Raw genomic sequence first — 22,518 nt, forward strand, 5'->3', positions numbered from 1 at the left:
GCCACTTTTCCATGGTTAACCAGAAGAGGGCAGCATCCGATCATTTAGTTGAATAAGTAGTCTGGAATACATCCAAGTTAGTGTTGTGTGAGGATCATTTCACCTCTAGATGGCAGATGGACCATCTGTGTTTCTCTGTAATCAGCGATTTTCTTACTGAGATGCAGTTATACGTTTTGAATAGAGACAGTGATGAACTTTGCATAGCTATAGCAAGTTACCTTTTATTAATAAAAAAAAAAGAAAAATCTGCAAACGACAACATTAAGAGAATGATTTTCAAATGTATTGTTATTGTGGTTTTAAAATGCATGTTTGTTTGTATGCATGTCTTCCATTATCACTCTCCGCCTCTACCTCTTTCTAATTTCTTTCTCCTCTCCGTTTTCCCTTCTTTTGCTCTCTTTCCCTTTCTTTCCCTGTCTGTGTCTTTGTCTCGGTCTCCCCCCTCTCTCCAGGAGGAGTCGGTGTTGAAGACCGTGAAACTGAAGGAGGAACACGTCACGGTGATCCAGCAGTTGGAGCAGACCATTGAGGACCTGAGGACCAAGATAGCCGAGCTGGAGAAACAGTACCCCCTGCTGGACCGAGATGTTGGCCCTAAGGAGCAGGAGTGCGGCGATGAGGGCGGCCTGCACAGGGACGTCTGTGACGTGGACCTACAGACGGAGGAGAACGTGAAGGAGGTCTGTGACGTGGTCCTACAGACGGAGGAGAACGTGAAGGAGGTCTGTGACGTGGTCCTACAGACGGAGGAGAACGTGAAGGAGGTCTGTGACGTGGACCTACAGACGGAGGACAGGATGGTCCTGAGCTGTCTGGAGGCCAAGTCGGTCCAGACATCACCCATGGAGGAAATATTTAAGTTTAAAGTGCCTTTAGCCGACCAGATGTCTCCATGTCCCGCGAACCAGGACGGAGGGGAGTCCTGGACGTCGTCCACCCCTACTGCTCCTAGCCTGCCCTCTGAACTGGCCCTGTCGTTACCCGTCCCCTTCTCCAAGGCAGGCTCTGTGTTTGTCTGTACCTGCCAGCAACAGACAGGCGCACCACCTCCCCCACCTCCTCTACTGGGTCATTCCATGCCGCCTCCGCCACCACCTCTGCCAGGAGGTGCCATGCCACACCCTCCTCCGCCTCCCCCCTTACCCGGCGTGATGGGATTATGCCCTCCTCCGCCACCACCTCCTCTACCAGGTAGCTGCGGCCCCCCACCACCTCCTCCCTTACCTGGCGTTGCGGGTTTATGCCCTCCTCCGCCACCACCTCCTCTACCAGGTAGCTGCGGCCCCCCACCACCACCTCCCTTACCTGGGATGGCAGGTCCTCCTCCACCTCCTGGCTGTGGGGCTCCACCACCACTGCCACCTCCTCCTCCAGGGGCTTTTGGTCCTCCTCCACCCTGTGGGCTGGGATCCCTGGTTCCTCCTCTGCCCATGGGGTTGTACTCTCTAGGCATGGCCCAGGAGAAGCCTCCACGGAAGGGAGTCGTGGAGCCACCCAGACCCATGAAACCGCTCTACTGGACCAGAATACAACTCAACACTAAAAAGTAAACAATCAACTGTATTCATAAAGTTCTTTATGCGTCAGCTGTTTTGACAAAAGCGCTGCGCTAAAACGTGATTATCCAAATATTTAATGTGAGGAACCGTATTAGTATAAAATAGATTTTCGGGCGTACAGTGTAGCGCTCTCTATTTGAATTATTTGTTTGAACTTTGTGAATACAAGGCTTGACATTTCAGGCCATTTTCATGTTTCCCCAACTAAAGTATTTTCTCAGCATTGTGGACATAGCTCCATAACTCCTAGTGAAATGAAAGAAAGATGTGTTAGATGCATAAAGCCGTTGTGTAAAATGGAAACAGGTGTCGTACAGGCCGGCATGTGGCGTTTCCCTGTCTGCCGAAGATCTCTGTAGTTTTCCCAGACAATCAGCTTTGAATTGTAACCATGAAATAAGAAATGCCAAGCTGGCATAAATGATAATGTGATAATGTCAGAAAAACAAGCAGAAGGGTTCGGTATCAGTGACGAAAGATTAAAAACCCCAAATAAAAACACGTAATTGACGTGATTGTGCCAGTGGATATTGATTGATTTGCTGTCAAGAGACCCACCAGTGCCAAATGAAAATATGATGTTTCTTTCTTCAAAACCTCTAGTTGAACTGTGTGTAATTCTTCATTCGCCCTAGGGAGGTGAACACACCTCTTGTCTGGGAAAAGATCGAGGAGCCGGACGTGGACTTTGGGGAGTTTGTTGAGCTGTTCTCCAAGACCGCTGTAAAGGAGAAGAAGAAGCCGCTGTCCGATACGATCACCAAGTCTAAAGCCAAACAGGTGAGGGCCAAAAGATCATTTTGTGTATTTGATCTCAATCGATAGTTAACAAATCACTTTGTTGTTTGTGGAAACCGTGTAGGCCTGTGTGGGACTGGGTCTGATGACCTCCAGTGTTCACGCCTCCATTCCGGTGACTTCTCTCTCTAGGCTGCTACTACAGCCCTTATTGGCGCAGTCCATTTCTTGCCAGACAAACTCTGTTATCTTTAGATCAACGTGCCTCTCTCCATCTTCAGTTGTTTATTTAAGAATTCTGTTTCCCTTCCTTACTGCTACTCTTTTCTTCTCTAAGTTGAACAATTGAATTCTGGGACGGGATCTAATCAAAGCTTCTGGCGCAATGCGATGTCCTGTCCCTTCAGGCCTGATGAAAGGATCTGAACCAGGTCCCTTCACGACTGGCTGTCCACTACTAAATGTGTTCGGTTTTAATGAAGTCCCGATGTCTTCCTTTGTTAATTTAGTCTAAACTCATCAAAGTTTCTTTATGGATGTTCTGTGATCACCATTGATCTTGGAGGGATTTTTTTTTTGGGGGGGGGGGGGGGGGGGGGGGGGGGGCTGAGCTACAGAGCACCACTAGCTGTGCTGTCCAGTCATGTCTCTTCTCTCTGAGGAGTAGACATGGGGAGAAGGAATGTTCCACACTTAGAACTTTGAGAGTTCTACTGGGTCTATTTGTGCCAAGCAAGCATATTGAAGCACAGATGTATGTTTGCGAAAGAATGTTGGATGATTTTTGAAACAATGTCTCTTTGGGAAGGGAAGGTAAAAACAGATTGGGGCTGAAGGTTAGGTGAAGGGACTGATGTTAAGGCTGAATATGGTAAAGACCGGTTAAGGCTGAATGTCTGGGAAGGGGCTGAAGGAAAGACTGAGGTTGGGGCTGAATGTTGGGGAAGGGCTTAGAAAAAGGCTTAATACATTGTTTTCAGGGAGGGTTCTGTGCTTGCTGAAATGGGTTATATGGATCGGGTACACAGAAGGAATTTTTTTGTTCTTCCAATAATTGGGTGTATTTGTATTTTAAGGGCTGTATTTATTTTCCTGAAAGTTTTTTTTGGTCCCATCACTTTTGGTCACAGTTGTCTTGTGGTCTGGCCCAAATCTGGTTACAATTTGTGTTAACAAATAAAGTGTTTGGAAATTTAAGTTGTTTCAGCGATTGACCTCCCTAAATACTCTGGTAAAGAATTTTTACTTTGAAGTTGTCCCAGTCCCATAGCGAGTGAATGAATTAGAAGACCATGTTTTAAAGACTCCCATAGAGAATGAATGCAGTTTGCGGTCCATGTTTAAAACATTACCTTAGACACTAACTGATTGAAATAATTGGTATCCCTTCTCCTCGCTAGTTGCCAGAGGCTGCCTGGAATTTTTTTTGTTGATAAAATGATATTGTTTTCTTTGGTTTAATGACAGAAGGCATGCCAGCAATAGGAAGTGGTTAAGTTGAGATTTTGGATGCGTCATTGTTTGCAGTTCTTGGAGATACCTGTATATGATCTGTCTTAGGAACAGAGTTAGTTAGTGGAGGAAACTTAGGATTCTATTTTGACTTTCACATGAATGTGATATTTCTTTAATGTTTGTTGTTAGGTCTTGGCCGAGGTGGATAAAATAAGACGTTGTGGTACACATTATTAAAGCCGCTGCAATTTACTTTTATTTACACGCCTGCAGATGTTTTCTTTCCATTTAACTCACTAAATATGTATGTATGTTGGGGACATTATGTTGAAACAAAATATTTCCTAGTTGACGGAGTTCCTTTTCATTCAATTGTGTTCAGCTGTGTTTCATTCCACAAATCAGTCCGTTCGTTCCCTGGAGTAACAATGTCCCTCTACTCCATCATGAATCTGATATAAGAACCTTTTTTCTTGTTCCATTGTTCGTGGTCTTCCCCCTATCTGATATCACACCGTTGACGTCAGTGCTTCTCGAGCCTCTGGCTGGGAATGAACAGACAATTAGTCCTGTTGACTATTTTCCAATCACATTTTACAGTGAGTTTAACAGGCCACCGTGCTGACAGCCAGAGACCGCAGGCTGTATCGACTTCCTCAAAATAGGGGTGCAGATTTGGGATCGGCCCAATCCCTCACCGCTGTAATTGTTTTAATTTGTGATCTAAAACGCAGAAACAATCTTAAAATTAGCAGTGCTACGCTTTCGGAACCTGATACCCTAATAATGTATTGTTCGTACTGCCATTAATGCCGACGTACGGTAAACACGTTTCTATGTCTGTCTCAACCTCTCAGCGCTCGCCAACGAAAACCACAACTGACATTTACATTTTCTCTGGAGGATCTAACCTCTTGCGCTCTCTTATAAACCTTTTATTTTTAACACTTGGTAATGAAACCCAACTGACATTAACGTTTACCTGTGAAGAGTGGGTATTCTTTGACCTGCTGAAAGTTTGATTTTCTTTATGAAAAATGTGTCCTTAAAAGGTAATGTGCTCCTATAATCTTTAATTGGCACAGCCAAGAGAACTGGCCCGTGGAGCCTGGTTTTTCTCTAGGTTTCTTCTTAGGTTCCTGCTTTTCTAGGGAGTTCACTCAAGCCACTGTGCTTAAATCGTACAAGCTTGCTATATGGGGATTTCTGGCTTGGTATCTGGAGAAGCCCTTTGAGACAGCTGCTGATGTAAAAAAAAAAACGTTATAAATGAACTTGATTGATACATGCAGGCTCTAAAGCCCTTTCATCTCACACTTCTCGTGTCCCTCCCGGAGAGAAATCACTCTGTTTCCAGTGCTTGATAACCTTGCCGGGCCGGAGTGACTCCGTACTGAGTGTGTTTATTTGGTTCTATCTTGGTTGATGGATCCCGTCGGCTGGTGAGACATCAGCAGGGAGTTGAAGGTGAGGTCCTGAGGTCGTCTGTTTACATTCTGAAGGGAGAGTTTATGTTCATGTGTTGTGCACTTCTGCTTAGGACTTTAGATTGATGGCGGTTCCCGATGCTGGCACGGGGTACCAGCCAAGCCAAACTGAAGCTCTCCTCTGGAGAACGGGCCATTGTCAGGAGCTCTGATAAAAATCTGGAAACATGTTTGGGGGGGGGGGGTAAAGAATGTCTGTTTGTTTCCCTGGTCTGAGGGGGAAGCACCATTGGCACACTGGCCGAGCCCCAAATTACACCCCGTTTACTATTTAGTGCCCTACATTTATGTAGAACCCTATGGGGAATAGGGGGTCCTTTGGTACGCACATCAGTGTCTGTCTCAATCCCATAGAACAGTCTTCTCAATAGTGCGGTTTTTAACCGAAGCCACTCGTTTGGGAATGGGGGGGGGGGGGGGGGGGCTTTGGGACAGTGTTTTGATGAGGTGACTGTGGGTTGCTCTCGTTGCTAGACGTTCTGGTCAATGGTTCTGGTCTGTTTCTAAAGCTCCTGCGGGCTAATTATTTAATCAGAGAACAAGAAGAAAAGAATCGCTGTGTTACAGCTGCTGGCTGCCTGGTGGGGAAAATGGACGCCAGCAATTATGTATAATCATATAAAGACTGTTTCATGTATTTATTATTATTTATTATTTTCTCCAGTCCTTAATTGCCTGCCTAACCTGCGCTTATGGATATGTTGGGTTGAAAACAAAATAAATGTCATTCTTTCTGAATGTTTTGGGATTATAGACAGAATATTTAATGCTATACTGTTGGCTTTCTACTAGATGGAAGAGTGAGCCAGATGGCAGTTCAAGTCCCACTGAATGAGTGTTCACAGAATTAAATTAATATTAAGGTACACAAGTAATAATAAAAATGAAATGGCCTTTGATACCACTGAATATAACAATTCTCACCCAAAAATGTGTTTTCTGTAACTTGTCCTTTGAAGGATGTGGATCAGTGGTAAACTAAACATGGGAAACGGAGGGCCAGGTGAACTATGTGCCCATCTGCTTCCAAGAAATACTTCAAATATGATTTTGATTGTCCAAGAAGCAAGTACCTTCTGAACTAGGATGCCAGACTTTTAATAGTCTGTCTTATGTATTCCTTGTTCTGGGGTTCTTCTCTTTGCCCCTCGAGTTTTGTCATGGGTGTGTCTCTCTCACTCTCTCTTTCTCTCACTCTCTCTTTCTCTCTCTCACTCTCTCTTTCTCTCTCTCACTCTCTCTTTCTCTCTCTCTCACTCTCTCTTTCTCTCTCTCACTCTCTCTTTCTCTCTCTCTCTCTCTCTCTCTCTCTCTCTCTCACACTCTCTCTCTCTCTCTCTCTCTCTCACTCTCTCTTTCTCTCTCTCTCTCACACTCTCTCTCTCTCTCTCTCTCTCTTTCTCTCACTCTCACTCACTCACTCACACTCTCTCTCTCTCTCTCTCTCTCTCTCTCTCTCTCTTTCTCTCACTCTCACTCACTCACTCACTCTCTCTCTCACTCTTTCTTTCTCACACTCTCACCTACCTCCTGGAATTGTCATTTCTATCTTTACTGCCATATCTTTAATGTCTTTTATCCATGCAGGTGGTCAAACTGCTGAACAACAAGCGCTCTCAGGCTGTGGGGATTCTGATGTCCAGTCTGCATCTGGACATGAAGGATATCCAACATGGTAAGTTGATGAAATCAACCTCCAATGACACATCAATATAGCATGGTGAGTTAATGTGACCTCAATCTTCACAACATGGTGAATCTAAACTCAGGTTGTCTAAAATGTCCTTGTGAATTTATCTGCTGAATGAATCAGCTGAAAATGGGAGGTTTTGCATGCGTCTTCATGGTTTTCTGCGTCAGTCGTCTAGTTTCCTATGTTTTAACTGACCTTTAATTGTTTGTTTGGGTTGCTGTCATTGTTCTGATGCAGACGTGTTTTGAAGGCACAAGATTGCCTTTTGGAGGCAGTGAACGCATTTCCTATTTTTATTTATTTCTCTTTCTCTGTTTTCTTGTGATGTGGTGATAGCTCCTGGGAGCTACTTAGACATCACAACCAACTCCAGGTCTCCATATTTCCCTTTTGTAGACTCCGGACACATTGGATCAATGGATGGTTTAGTGTCTGGTTACGTTGGGTCAATGGATGGTTTAGAGTTCGGAACACATTGGGTCTGTGGTTGGTTTAGTGTCTGGTTACGTTGGGTCTGTGGTTGGTTTAGTGTCTGGTTACGTTGGGTCTGTGGTTGGTTTAGTGTCTGGTTACTTTGGGTCAGTGGTTGGTTTAGTCTTCGGCACACATTGGGTCAGTGGTTGGTTTAGTGTCTGGTTACTTTGGGTCACCAGTTGGCTATTTTATGTTGATACTGTGTTCTGTAAGTGAGGTTTCCATTAGAATTTATAGATGGAATGATAAGGACTTCGATCCTATTGGTTTCACTGAACATCAATTAACAAATTATTTCTCCTAATAATCATATTAATATGGATGATGATGGTATATAATAAAATAATCGTAATTAATATGTATTGCCATTATTCAATTACATTTTGCTGACTATCCAAAACACATAGGTTAATATGAATGTCTGTCTTGCAAATATGATTAAAACATTTTAATCTAATTTTATGTAGTAATTTGCCAATCAGGTATGTAGGTGTATATGTTTATATGGACCCCAGCAAGAGGAGCTACTGCATGTGCAATAGCTAAACGGGAAGCTAATGAACCCAACTACACAGTCATGCATGAATGTGTTTTACATTTAGATAGACCCAGTCGGACTCTTAACCCGTAACCCTTGGTAAGCTAGCAGCACGCATTTGAGACCGCGCCGCACAATATCATGGCCTCCAGTGCGTTTATGTTGGTTAACAACACATTCCTACAGGGAAGAACGTCTCAAGCCTGTTTCTCTTCCAAGGTCATTGAAATATCCCAGGGCAGGATAGAATAAAAAAAAAAAAAAAGAAAAACAGCAACCCACAATCTGGCTATGTAAAAATCTGAAACCCATCAAATAGTACAGAGAGCTGAAGGAAAAATTCCTTTCCAATCTGAGAAAGGGGTTTCCTTCTAAATTGCACTCTTTAACCTAGAATGTGCACTACGTCGCACCAGACTCCTATGGGCCTTTGGCAAAAAGGAGTGCCTTATAGGGAAAGGAGGATGCTATTTAGGAAACACATCCTGGATGTTCAACAAAGGAACAGGCTTATCCCCTGCCTGAGCCTTGAATCTCTACCAATCAGACTGTGTCTGAGAGTTATATAGAACGTCTAAACACATTGATTAGATCATAATTAACTACAAATTCTTTTGGCACCAGAATAAAATATACAGCAACATTCCACCCGATGACCCTTAATTGTTTTGCAGAGCTGAAATAAACGACAAGAATCTCCACCCTTCCTTCCTTCATCCCTCCATCTCTCCGTCCTTTCTTCATCCCTCCATCTCTCCGTCCTTTCTTCATCCCTCCATCTCTCCGTCCTTTCTTCATCCCTCCATCTCTCCGTCCTTTCTTCATCCCTCCATCTCTCCGTCCTTTCTTCATCCCTCCATCTCTCTGTCCTTTCCTCATCCCTCCATCTCTCTGTCCTTTCCTCATCCCTCCATCTCTCTGTCCTTTCCTCATCCCTCCATCTCTCTGTCCTTTCCTCATCCCTCCATCTCTCTGTCCTTTCCTCATCCCTCCATCTCTCTGTCCTTTCCTCATCCCTCCATCTCTCTGTCCTTTCCTCATCCCTCCATCTCTCTGTCCTTTCCTCATCCCTCCATCTCTCTGTCCTTTCTTCATCCCTCCATCTCTCCGTCCTTTCTTCATCCCTCCATCTCTCCGTCCTTTCTTCATCCCTCCATCTCTCCGTCCTTTCTTCATCCCTCCATCCCTCCGTCCTTTCTTCATCCCTCCATCCCTCCGTCCTTTCTTCATCCCTCCATCCCTCCGTCCTTTCTTCATCCCTCCGTCCTTTCTCCATCCCTCCGTCTTTCCGCTCCTTCATCTCCCTCGCCCCTCCAGTTGGATTTAATTCAACTATTTGTGACTGAGCAACTTAAAACTATTAAAGTCAAAATTGTACAGATCTTTACAAATGAAATACATATTCTTAAAATAAATAAAAAATACATATTCTTAAATTTTTTTTAAAAATAATGTATGTACCCCCTTTGTTTAGGCGAGCCTAACTTAGTGCAGGACTAAAGTGTCTCAACAAGTACCGTAACATACATAGAGTAATAGGGATTGACATTATTTGTAAATGACTACCCCTTCCTCTGTCCCCCATTCAGACAACATCTGTAAAGTCAGTCAAGTGTTGCGTTTCCAGCGCAGATTCGACTATGAAGAAGTTGGTTAACAATAACAAATCCGATTTCAGTTGTTGTGATGGGAGAAAATGTCAGGATGGATATCAATCCCATTGTAGTGACTCGACACTGAAGTGAAAAGAAGAATAGAAATACTGCAAAACATGCAACAGGGACCGTTCCAGGACATAACTGCATCCATATTTCAGAAGGTCGTGGCTGCATCGTGGCATGAGTAGTGTACTTAACGTCCGCAAAGCGCTGGGGGTTTTTTCCAGATAAAGTGAAATGGAATGCAGCAAAATGTGCTCCAGTAATTCATATTTCAGCACAACTGTAACCAACACCGCCAGGTCTAATCTAAACTGGAGTCACTTCACAAGAAGACAACAAACATTCCTGTATAAAGTCCACAGCTAGAAGTGAAAGTTGCTGTGTACTGTGATTCCAACACCTTGAGCCTGAAAACATTTGAAAAGAATAATAGGTAAATTTGGAAAGAATAATAGGTGAATTTGACGCAATCCATGTGTGCGACACATACTTAAAACTATTTGCAGTTTTAATCACGCCAAATGTTTTTATTGTGTGTGTTTATATAGAGATGGGAGTACTTTGCCCAACCATCGTCTTAATGTTATTTATTTAATTATTATAGACATTTATTACTTTATTGCATTATGAAGTGCGATTTAGAATTTAATTTATATGTTGTTTATAAGAGAAACAAGAGGTTTGAATACTTACTGTATGAACTACAACTCATACTGATATTGAATGGTTATATCAACATGAAGCAATTTCAAAGCATTTTTATTGTACTTCGTGTTTCCCATGATATTGTTATCAAAACAGGCCCATTTTGTTGCGTGCTTTCATCTGACTTGCAGAAATCTGAGCTTCTTGTTTTCTCATATCACAATGTGAACTCAAAGCTTGTGGTTTAGTTTCAACAGCATCACCATTAATTCTCTACAAACCACAAACCTAAATATACAATGATGGCATAGTTGTGGCTAGTTTATAAAATATGATTTGCATACTTTCTCTTTTCCCTCAGTTTCTGTTTATGGATATCAATGGATTTTGGTCCCAGTAGTTAAGAGAGTCTTAGAATTAACCTGTGTCTATCTGAAAGTCAATCCAAATGTTTAATTCGGCACCTCCACTAGAGAAATTTACCGTAGCCGTCACAGCATTGCTACAGTAGATGGGCTCACACCACTCAAAAGGCGTGTTCGCATTACAGCAGAGGGGAGATATCTCTAGATGGACTCGTCTTACTTTGAACCGTCTTTTCCATAGAGTTTGAATTCACGCCGGCGGGGTTCGAGATGCACCACTCAGGATTGTGGCCATCAATTGTGGGGAAATTGGGATTGTACTTCTGTGTCACTTCCGGCACTATAGTATCTTGTCTCAGCAAACAGAGATTTGTTCTAACCTCGTCGACTCTTGTAGCGGTTTTTGCCTGGTCCTTTGTGTCCTAGGTGGGCTAATGTAAATGTAATTTTGAGATGGCCAAAAAAAATAATCTGATTCATTTTCCCGATTACATTGTAGAATGGATTTGTAGAGACGTTGTAATATTTTTAAGCCGTCAGTTAAATTCCATCAGAAACCACTATGAAAGATAAGGACAAGGATTTTACAGTTGTGCAGGAAATAATACGTCTGGAGTATTTCCGGCTCAGCTCTTCTAAATGTGTTTTTATTGCAACCATTTGGAAATTCAAAAAGGCTAAATAACACAAATTAAAACAAAAAGACAGATTTTCGCCCAGATGGTCAACTGCATGTTTATCTGCTATTTTACAGCATAATGAAGAACACTCGTATTCCCTTGTCACTTTCCCCTTTTAGTGCAGGGTCTCTAGACTGTCTTCGGTTGACTCCTTTGTGAATCTGAAGTTTACTTTTCTGTAGGTCTGGGATTTCCAACATCACGTTTGGTTCCGAGAAACGTCAAGTAATGATGCCCTGCAATATGATATTTCACTTGGTCCGCCTCTTGGTTGGACCAAGCCCTTCATCTTGTGCTGTTGTTTGTGTGTCTTAGTATTCTCATTTTTAAAGCATTCTGAGAATGTCTGTCCCAAATGCTCCTCTGTTTCCTACCTAAGTTACCGCTTCTTAACAGAACCCCATGGGTGTAGGGTACCGTTTGGGACCGAGACCCCTACGTTGATGTTCCTGCTCCGTAATGTCGTGCCGCTAATACAGCCGACGCGGGAGCGGGCGCCGTCGGCCCGTTCGGCGGAGTTCCGCATGCGCCGGGATCCGCTAAATGCTTCGCTGTAACCCTATATCTTAGATTAAACATTCGACAGCTTCAGCTCTGTTTGTGTTCAAACATTTACTTTTAAAGGATTACGGTTCGAGGCGCCAGATCCTTCTCTAGCCGAGACAAAAAGGCGACACGAGGAATTTAAACACAAGCTCTTTGTTCTGTGACAGATCTGAGGTAATGATGTTCCTTTCACCGGGACGTCCAGTGGACTGTTGCACTGCTGATTACATGTTGGTTGACAAATATCCCCCCACTCTAGACTAGGCTGACACAAGGTAAATCTGTGAGGTGTGAATACACACACACACACACACACACACACACACACGCGCGCGCGCGCGCACACACACACGCGCACCGTGAGCTAGCCAAGGTAGTTAAGTGTTTTTCCCTCTTCGCATAGGAACTAAAGGCTCTCTCAACCCGCAGGTGCTGTGATCAGATAACCGCACAGTGGAACAGCTGACATGAGGTCTAGCCTGCCTCTCTGGCCTTTCAAATGCATGGGACTGTTGGAGCTGCGTTCAGGTCAAATGAGCAGACGCACTAAAAATATGGAAAATGTACTTCTAATTACACTAATTATTAGACGCTTCTAATTAAACTATTTCACGTGAATCTAAGAATGAACTGGAACCAGTAAGATCCTGTGTCCCTTGTTGTTTTCGGTGGTCGCTCTGTGACACACAGCCATTTTAAGATAATTGCTTTTCCTTTATAAGTCGCGCTGATTACCCCCCCCCCCCCCCGTCCCCCGTCAAACCCGGTTGAGCTGAATGGTGTCAGAGGTGCTTGCAGGCGGAGCGGACAGGCGGAGCAGACTGGCGGCTTCCCTCTAACAATGTTGAGTGATTTGCCATCCAGCCAAATGTAGTTAATTGCCGCCATCCTCATCACACCCCCATTAAGCTTCTTAGTGGTGTCGGGCGTGGATGCCGGGGGTGGTGGGGGGGGGGGGCTGCGCTGAGGGAACCTTAAGACGCCTGTGGGTGGCACTGAACTCTGTGGGAAACCTGGAATAGGAAAGAAATATGCCCAAATGTTCTCTAAAGCTTGGGGCTTTGCACACAGAGGATTTGACCCTGTTCAGGGTTGTGGAGTTAGGATGAATTAATCCAGACGTTGGATTATGAGCGGAGCCATGCTCCCTGGTGTTCAGACCGTGTCAGGAATGAGCTTATTTGGTGTCGGTGGTACCGACTTCTCTCTTCTTGCTCTCTCCCCTCCCTCCCGCGCTCCCCACCTCGCCTCCTTTCTTGCCCACCCTCTTTCTTTCATTTCCCTGAACGGCATCCCTCGCTCTCCCCTCCCTCCCTTCCTCATGCCTCCTTCAGCCCCCTCTTTGCGCCCCGTCTCTTTCTCTCTTGCTCTCCCTCCCTCCCTCGCTCCAGGTTCTCCCCATGGGTTCGCGGAGCTCTCTGGGTGTAAGCTCCCAGCTTGCACCTTGTTGTCGGCCTGGCGTCACGGTGTCTCGGGCCTGGCGGGGCTTTGTGGCGGTGTTTATTAAGACTTGAACACTTGGCTCCCCATCATGTTTTGTTCCTGTCTCTCTCTCTATCGTCGGCCATTGGCTGTGGAGCGCTGTAGCCTTTGGCCGCTGCCTTATGACCTTTTAACCTTATGACCTGGACACCAATGTTCTGTGTTGTACTCTCTTGTCATCCATGTTGTCGTCATGAGTGCTGACTGTTGTTTCACTTGGGCTATTCCTTCTCACTAAATGACCATCATCACTCTCGCTCTTCTGCACAGTGTGGCCATCTTGAACGAACTGTTCTGAATAACCGTTGTGTAACACTCTTCTCCCTGTCCATCCCAGCCATCCTGAACCTGGACAACACTGTGGTTGACCCGGAGACTCTACAAGCCCTCTATGAAAACGTAAGGATCTAACCTACAAGTACATACAAGCGTCAAGGTTCCTTTCATAAATACGCTCATCTGCATCTTCTCTTTGTCCTGTAGGCTTACCTGGTTAAAATGAAGTCATAATGTTTACAAATGCTGTGTATCCCGGCTAGCACAGTCTCTCTTACTCAGCTTACACAGTTATATATGCACCCCCAAGAGAATATGTTAACTGTGAGGGCAGAGACATAGAGAGAGGCAGGCTCTGAACTCATAACCCATTTGTCCTCAGTCAGAAGCTGATCAGAAACAAATGGTTCTCATCAAATGTGAAATGGGATTTATTTTCTAACTATTTTATTCTACTACAGAGCCTATTGCCCATTACAGTCCTCTTGATATTTGTCGGTAGGAATCAGTTTCTCTGTGCCCTAAATGGTGCCGTTTTTCCTTCCCCGCGCTCTTCGTATGGAATAGGATGCCTTTTGGGACCCACACCATGTCTTTGATTCGTCTCTTGAGTGCTGTATTTCTAACAGGATGTGCCTGTCCTGCTTGGAACCAGCTTCAGAGATACTCTGTATCGACTTCAAATATCTACGTCTGGTGAACTTCAAACACAAAAACTCCCAAACGGCATTAATATCAGAATGAATATGGAAACCACAAGTCGACCTGCAGGAATGTTTTCTGTTTGCTGTGGAGGGAATTAGTCTTGTAAAAACACAATTGCCCTCGTTTGCCATCTTGAAGTTAAGGCACAGCGTTTAGTTGTTTTTACGATCAGAGATCCTTACCAGAATGAAGTGTGCTTTCCAAATGGCAGCCTATTCCCTATGTTGTGTACCACCGGGCTCTGGTAACAAGTAGCTCACTATAAAAGGTGTAGGCTGCCTGTTTGGGATGCACCCAGAGATGATCACAGGAGCCTTTCTTCTCATAATGCCAGCTGTATTACTGGCATACAAACTGTACAAAGTGACTTTGCTAATGCCCTCCTCTATTAATATAAATCTCTGAAAGAATATTCTCCCCCATCCCAAATGTTGTTTTTTCACCTAGCGGACTCCGTTTCCCGGAGTAACATAGTGTACCGTCAGTTATTCCCTACCCTGTGTTTCGTATGCCGAGTCCCTGGGTCCTGGTCAAAAGCAGTTCACTATGTAGGGAATAGGATGCCGTTTGGGCCCATCTGAGGCAGGGAAAGTATTGGCCCCCTGTGCCGTCCATACCTGACTCTGATTACCGGTATGTCGTTCTGTGTTAGCATGTAAGTCTCATGGCTCTCTGAGTGGAGCAGCTCCAGTCCCTTAAATGGTGTTATGTCTGGCTCAGAGAATAGCAGAGACCGTGACTGCGTCCCCAGTGACACCCTATTCTCTGTTCCCTGGTCCAGAGTAGTGTACTAAGTAGGGACTAGCGTTCAAATTGGGAGTCCGTCCGTGGTCACGTCTGGCTCAGAGCACCGTGGAGAGACGGCATAGTTTACATACTGCAAAAAATGTCTTATCAAGTATACATGTCTTATTTTCAGGATAAAAACCCTACCATCCTTAAAATAAGGTATTTTGTTCTTAACAAAACTGATTGTGCCGCTTGTTTTTAGGAAATATGCCTTGAATATTGTGTAATTAGTGTTGTTCCATTGGCAGATTATTTCACTTATTTCAAGCAAATATCTCCTCAAATATGTTTAAATTGTCTTGTTCCATTGGCCAAATGTTTTGCAGTGCAGGCGTTCTGGGATTGATACGTGGTTTTAGTTTTTTTACATTTAAATCACTGGTTCATACAGTATCACACAACTATGGTGTCCATAGTTGAACAAAATAATTTGGGAATGTTTAACTAAAATGGCTGCTGAACCAAATAATTTTGGGTTGTTGGTCAGTTGAATTCCAAACCGTCCCGTCCATGAGGACCCTACCTCTTTGAGAAAACTACAATCCAGAGAGAACAAAGACAATACCCTTGTCCATCTGTTAGGAAAGCTCTCAGAACCCTCTCTCCTACTGCTGAAAGAGTACGAGAATAATGAAGAGGATGCAGGAGTAAGTTAATATGTCTGTCTGGGCGGCTAATTCGGTGATTATGCAAACCGGGCCTGTTTAATGGCCTGCCCTGGGATGATGAGCCGTGAAGGAAAGTGAAAACACACACAGCTTAACCATGTTCAACTGGACCAGGTCTCTGTACATAACGGTTCTGTCACCGTGACGGTTCTGGTCTGTTTGTTTGGTCCGTGTGCTCTCCGGATGACTCAAGTGTGTATTCATTACTCCGATTCCCTTACTAATTGTTTCCGTTACATAACCAAATGGAAAAGAACAGGCCAAAGACGACGGAGGCACCTTTATGACTCGCTCCAAAAGTCATTTTCTTTTTGTTTGTTTTTATGCTCCTCACTGCAGCGTGTTTTGCAACTGACACAATGTTTTGCGTACAGCCTTGCGAATCTCTGACTTACTGAGGCTACTTCCTAACCGTTTTCAGATGTCGTTCACTACCGCTGGTCAGTCCCCTATTGTAGCGTTTGATTGGCATCTAGCCTGAGGACACTGCCAGAGGTACTAACGCAGTTTGACCCCAGGCCCGGTGACACCAAACATGCATAACCCTGTACAGTATTGGCTTTCGATCAGGGTTCCCCTGGTCCTCATTCATAACCTCTCCATCAGCACTCCCAACACTAGGAAAGAGGCTGTCTTTTATTAAAATGATTTACACTTTAAAACGCTGTTAATTAAGGAGAGAGTCTGCCCTTGTAGACAGATGGCGAAGTGAACTGGAATACTAATCACCGGGCGCGTCCTCAATGGCGCCCTGTTCCCTTAGTTGTGCGCCGCATTTGACCTGGGCCCGCGATGTGTGCAGTGCACTTCAGGGAATGGGGTGATGTTTGGGTCTCAGTCACTGTGTTTGATGCCCGCGTTTGAAGTGTCGGACAAATATGTGTGGAGCAGAGGGAGAGGCCTTGAAGGTTTTAACTCGTGTGATTGATTCTGTGATGGAGCTTAATGGATCTCAAAGCGTTTCCAAAGTTTACATTCTGGCTGGGCCGCTTGGTTCTGCCCTGCCAGAGACTCCAGGCAGTGTCACTCTTAACGGCGTGCTGTGGGTTCAGGTCCCGAGTGTTGCCCCGTTTCCTAGATAGCGCCCTCCTTTAGTCCAGGCCAGGACGCTGGATAGCCAGTAGGAAAGCGTTTCAGAGACATCGGTGGGCCAAAGGGCCGTGCTCTGAAAACAGCCTGGTGACGATGATGGGAATGATCCTATTGATGTGTAATTAAGCAGATGGGTTTTATCCAAAGCGCCTCATTTACTTTAATGTAAGGGGGGGGGGGGGCACAGCAGGAATTGAACCGTCAACCATTGGTGTTGCAAGACCCCGCTGACTAAGCCGCCCCGGACCGCTCATGTCAGGGCCCCCATGTTCTCAAACTCTTATTTTAGCCCATTTCCTAGTTTCCCGTCGTCTTTGATCAAGGCCATTGTTCCTGCAGTACATCTTGTAAGCCTTTGAAAGGGTTTGAGATGGTGTCTGTCTGGGCATCTGGCCGTGCGGTGTTTGATGTGGAGCGTTGTTTACCTACATGTTTATTCTGGGTCGGGGGGGGGTTTAGAGTCGCCGCCGTGTTTACATCACCGCGTCCAAGACGTTTGGAGAGCTCCTTTTATGTGTCATTATTCAATGAACGTTTAATTATGAACGTCATCCGACACGATAGACGGCGAGAGTTGATTGTTGTTGTGTGTTTCGGCCTGCGTGCTGAAGCCTCATTGTTCCGTGTGTTGGTTACAGCTAGTCCCATACATGCGTTTTGCTGATGGGGTTTAAAACAAGTTTGAGTCATTAGTTTTGCTTGAGACAGTGTCCGTGAGACCTGCCATCCCTGGAGGCTGTAGACGTTGTTTCACAGCCCCACGGTTTCCATAATTCAGAGGTCTACCGCACACTCATTTATGTTATAGAAGCACAGTTAGGGGAGGAAATGTTTTAGACTGTGTGGCTTTTGTCCTTTTATTGCTTGGGTTTTCCCTCTTGCCTCGGTTAAAGACTTTGGGGTTTTTCTGGGTCTGCCGTGCAAACAAGCGTATGATCCAGTGTGTCTGAATAAAATGCTTGAAAACATGAAATGCTAAAATGACTTGGATCCCGCGAGTAAACACCATAGCGAGGGGAGATTTATGCTGCAACTATGAGCATTGAACCGCAATGCACAACTTTGCCTCTGTTTCAGTCCCTATTGGCAGTGATGTTAGTGGCAATGTCATTCAACTAAATCCCTTTAAAGGTGCACTCCAGGTGCTTGAGCGTCTATCTGATAGGTGTTTCATGCAGAAAGTCCCATGCTAAAAGAAAATGATTGGTTGAGAAGACATCTGACGAGCTATCTGATTCTAGCCTGTTACAAGAGAGAGAGCGGTGCATGCCCCTCCTCTAAACCAGATGTTGCGACACCTGAACCTCATTTTGGTGGTGGTGATATCTGAGACAGGGTGATGTCACCTTTGGACAAGTTGAGGCTTTTATTTTGAAGGAGCTTGGCGATTTCAGTGTGGTGAGGATGTGACTGGAGTGCACCCTTTAAGGACTACTGGTATGCAGAACGCAGTGATATTGTGCTGTCAGTCTGGCGTCCGCTTGCATTGAACTCTTCAAAGAAAACAGTGATGCACACCTAAGAGAACACGTGGGTGCCATGACGACAGGTCAAAGACGGCTCCGCACGATTGCGGTCGCCTAGGACAAATGTTCCATTGTCGGCTTTTCAGAGTTAGTTTCAGTTTGCCTCAGTTTCATGGTATGTTTAGCTTATCTTCATGGTGTGAGTCGTTTTGATGTGAGACATCATTTTCCCTGGTTTAGTTACGCATTAGCGTAACATTAGCAACAACAAACTGGTGGTTTGGATGTGGGATTTGTATATAGTCAAGAAGCTCCGGATAGAGTCCCTTTAAACACTCACTGATGGAGCAAGAGTAACCCTGAGTGTCCGAGTTCCCATTCAATATTTCTCTTCAGTAGAAGTTTTGTGGAAATCATTTATTTGAATAGTAATGTTTTCTGTTTGTCACTTAATGCTGCCTGCTGTAAATTGTGATGTTTTTCCGTTCTCTATTTCATCTTGTCTCTACTTTGTCTAGTTATTTCATCTGGTCTAGTTACTTTGAGAATTATGGACAATTCCTTAAATAATATAATCTATTCTTTTAAGTTATTTTAAATTGAGCATTTAGTTTAAATAGAATGCATTGTATTACCAAATATTAATTGACACACACATCAATTATCAAAATATTCATTAGTTTCCGACCCAGTCTACAGTTGGTAATGGCGGCGTGCTGTCTGTTGGTAATGGCGGCGTGCTGTCGGTTGGTAATGTATGTCATCTGCTATTGTAAAATGACAAAATAATACCGATTTGCCAGACCTAGATTCAGCTACGGGCCAGAATGGGCTGGATGGTCAATGTACCAGAACGTAATTATAATAATTATACAAAATAATTTGTTCACTTCAAATTGACCACAACTAAGACCAAAAAAGATTGCATTTGATAATAATTATGTTCATTATTTGATTACATGAAGACACGCACACTATCTATTTTTTATATATTTTTTGGCTGAATGGGGGGCCATTTTGAATGTCAGTTGTTTGTCTTTGAACGCATTGCTTCGATAATCGTTCAGGTTGAACTACAGTACATCTTTACTGTTGCCTTGTTATCTTTGAATTAATCAATGTCTCCTTCTAGAGAGCACAACATGATGAGATGGAGAAGATTGATAAGCACATCAAGTCGTCAAAAGACAAGGACAACGCAAAACCACTGGACAAACCTGAACAGTAAGAATCCAACAGTCTCAATCGGTCTGTCACCCATCCAGTCAGACCGTTAATAACAGTATGCTACGATAGCTGCTGCAGTCTTCATAATAACCTACATTTGTACATAACACGATAGCAGGTGACTTTACGTGAAATGTCATCCTCTAAAGCACAGGTGTCAAACCGGTTCCACGGAGGGCCGAGTGTCTGCAGGTTTTCGCTCTCACCTTGTACCTGATTGATTAATTAGTTCACTAATTGGTTAATTTCTACCCCCACCTGGTTGTTCAGGTCTGACCTGGGAACCAATTTAAAGGTAAACCCAAAGACCTGCAGACACTCGGCCCTCCGTGGAACCGGTTTGACACCCCTGCTCTAAAGGATCTCGGATTATGATATTGTTGACTTTAGTCGAATTAACGCATTAGGTGTGCTCTTGCTAAAGCAAAGTAAGTGAGACGTTGTCTTTTTTGTTCTTTAGGTTCCTTTTCCAGCTACACCAGATCCCCAACTTCTCAGGCCGTGTGTTCTGCATTTTGTTTCAGTCCACTTTCTCTGAATGTGTCACCTCAATACAGCGCAAGTTGGAGATTCTGCAGAGAGTGAGCACGGTGAGGGTGCTTCTGTCTCTCACCTCAGATTATATCGCAGGTTGTTTGCGAAGACTGGGGATTTGGTGTCAGGACAGTTGCACCAGACTGACCCTGAATGAAAAGTCTGTATCCCCACTCTGTGGTAATAGTTTAAGCCATGAACATCAGCCCAGGTTGATTTTGGCACCAGAGTGATATCGGCCTCACTAATTGTTCTGTCTCTCTCCACCGTTTCTTTTTTTTCCGCTCTCTACCTCCCGTTGATATCTGTCCCTCTGTCTCTCCCCCCCTCCATCAATCTCACCCTCTCCCGTGTGTCTGCCTGTCTTTCTTTCCTGTCTGTCTGCGTGCCTCTGTTCTGCCGGTTGGTCCCCCGGTCTCTCTCTGGTCTGTCTCCCTTTGTAGACCCTGCAGAGCGGACCGTGTGTAATGCAGGTTCTGGGTCTTGTTCTGGCATTCGGTAACTTCATGAACGGAGGGAACAGGACCAGAGGGCAGGCTGATGGTTTTAACCTGGATATTCTGCCCAAGCTGAAGGATGTCAAGAGCAGTGTGCGTGATTGCTGGGACACTAGTTACTGTATTCAGTCTAACACTGCCGGGACACTAGTTTACTCATGTATTATCATTGTGGATAAGTTAATTATTTCTGTACTTTTTGTTACAAACCTGAGGAAATAGTTTTTTAGTATCATATGACAAACATGAATATTATTGTTAAATTAAACAAACGTGCCGTTTTCTTCCTCCTGTTTTCAGGACAACACCCGGAGTCTCCTGTCCTACATTGTTGCTTACTATCTGAGACACTTTGACGAGGTATGTCTTGTATAACGCTAACTGGGTCCGCCTTCAGTCACTCTGGTACTATCTGGGTATTACCTAGACAGTGTTCTACAGACCTGAAGCCAGTTTAATCTGGCAGTGCATCCAAAGAGTGCCCACTTCAGCTGTATACAAGGTGTTTAGCTGTAAGAGAGGCCTACTGTAAATAAGGGTTTTAACTGTATTATACCACAGGAGGTAGCATGTAGCCAACAGCAACCCACGCGATAAACCACAGATCAGTCTTCTTATATGGGCTCAGGGCAAATATGTACTCGTCGGCAACCCGGCCAAATGTCTCTTTGATCCATGCTGAAACATTTGGTTTTGTATAAGTTGGTGTAAACGTGGTTCTGGGTGGTTGTCAAGTTTCTGTGTACGCGGTGGTTAGCATTCAGAGCCCGGCCCCTATGTTCGCCCTTTTACAGGTTAAACCTGACCCTAGCGTTGAACCTAACCTCGACCCTCATATTAGGTGTGTATGATGTTGTGTCTGTGCCCCGTCCCAAGGAGGTACCCCTGAACTGCCCTAACCCGATCCCTAACCCAAAGCTGGCTTGTGTTTTCAGGACGCCGGCAGGGAGACGTGCCTCTACCCTCTCCCCGAGCCCCAGGACCTTTTCCAGGCCTCCCAGATGAAGTTTGAAGACTTCCAGAAGGATCTGACCCGACTCAGGAAGGACCTCCGAGGTAACCAGAAATGGCCCAGAAATGTACTAGACTCTCCCTAGGCTTCAACTTTCCGAACTTCTCATGTCACCCTGTTCTTTTGCACACTACACTGGTGTCCAGTCGAAGGTCGTATGGTTGTAAATGTGCTTGCTGACAGGGACGGAGGGTGAACTTCTGTCCTTACCTCCGAGCTCTGCTCCAACTCATCCCCAACCCAATCACTCCTCTCTGACGTCCCTTGGCAGTCCCGCTCCCGTCTGGGGTGACATGGCTGCCCCTCTTCGCGCTCTAGCGACCCCTTGTGGTATGGCTGGCTCCTTCGAGTTCAGTCTTGGGTTTGTTGGCTGGTCTCTGGCGCGTGTGTTCCAGGAAAATCCTTCCTGCTTGAGTGTGCGGTGTGATAAGCAGCAGGGCAGCTTGGCGGAATGTGCTGATGGGGGGGGGTGTGGGGGGGAGACGACTCTCCACCTTTGATTCTCCTGCACCTGCTGCTGAGCTGTTGTGAAGAGGCCTGTCCTGCTCAGACAAACCCACGGACATGTTAGTGAATACAACGTGAGTCCTTAGGATTAGAAGGCAGTGTCCACAGACTATTTACATTTCTTCGCACGCTGCCAGTCCGAAGACATACAGCCTTTCTCTGACTTGTTTAAGCTCTTTGCAGAGGCTGATTCCAAACATCTGCCACCGATAGGTCCCTTTCACCCTTGCAAAAGAAAGTCACAAGTCTTTGACGGTTTCTCCACCTCAGTGATAGGCGCGTTATCGGAGTGCCATCTGCAACCAGTCACCGCCTGTGTGTTTCTGAATTGATGGTCCAAATAGCACCCCTTGCCTTTTGTAGTACACTAGTTTTGACCCGAGCTCAGGGCAGTTTAAAGGGAATGTGTTGCGGTG

The 22,518-nt window shown here is 44.9% G+C and overlaps 1 protein-coding gene across 2 annotated transcripts in view; it reads left to right on the forward strand.

Moving 5' to 3' along the window:
* fmn2b (formin 2b) overlaps positions 1–22,518 on the forward strand; it is a 52,086-nt gene that overhangs the window by 15,079 nt on the left and 14,489 nt on the right. For both annotated transcript variants that reach the window (XM_034292760.1, XM_013134178.4), the window contains 9 exons: positions 459–1,552; positions 2,201–2,345; positions 6,833–6,920; positions 13,667–13,728; positions 19,458–19,549; positions 20,013–20,142; positions 20,530–20,676; positions 20,884–20,943; positions 21,519–21,639. In XM_034292760.1, the coding sequence (XP_034148651.1) occupies positions 459–1,552; positions 2,201–2,345; positions 6,833–6,920; positions 13,667–13,728; positions 19,458–19,549; positions 20,013–20,142; positions 20,530–20,676; positions 20,884–20,943; positions 21,519–21,639 (1,939 nt within the window). The remainder of the gene's footprint in view (positions 1–458; positions 1,553–2,200; positions 2,346–6,832; positions 6,921–13,666; positions 13,729–19,457; positions 19,550–20,012; positions 20,143–20,529; positions 20,677–20,883; positions 20,944–21,518; positions 21,640–22,518) is intronic.

The sequence above is a fragment of the Esox lucius genome, chromosome 6 (genome assembly GCF_011004845.1).
Source record: "Esox lucius isolate fEsoLuc1 chromosome 6, fEsoLuc1.pri, whole genome shotgun sequence".
NCBI lineage: Eukaryota > Metazoa > Chordata > Actinopteri > Esociformes > Esocidae > Esox > Esox lucius.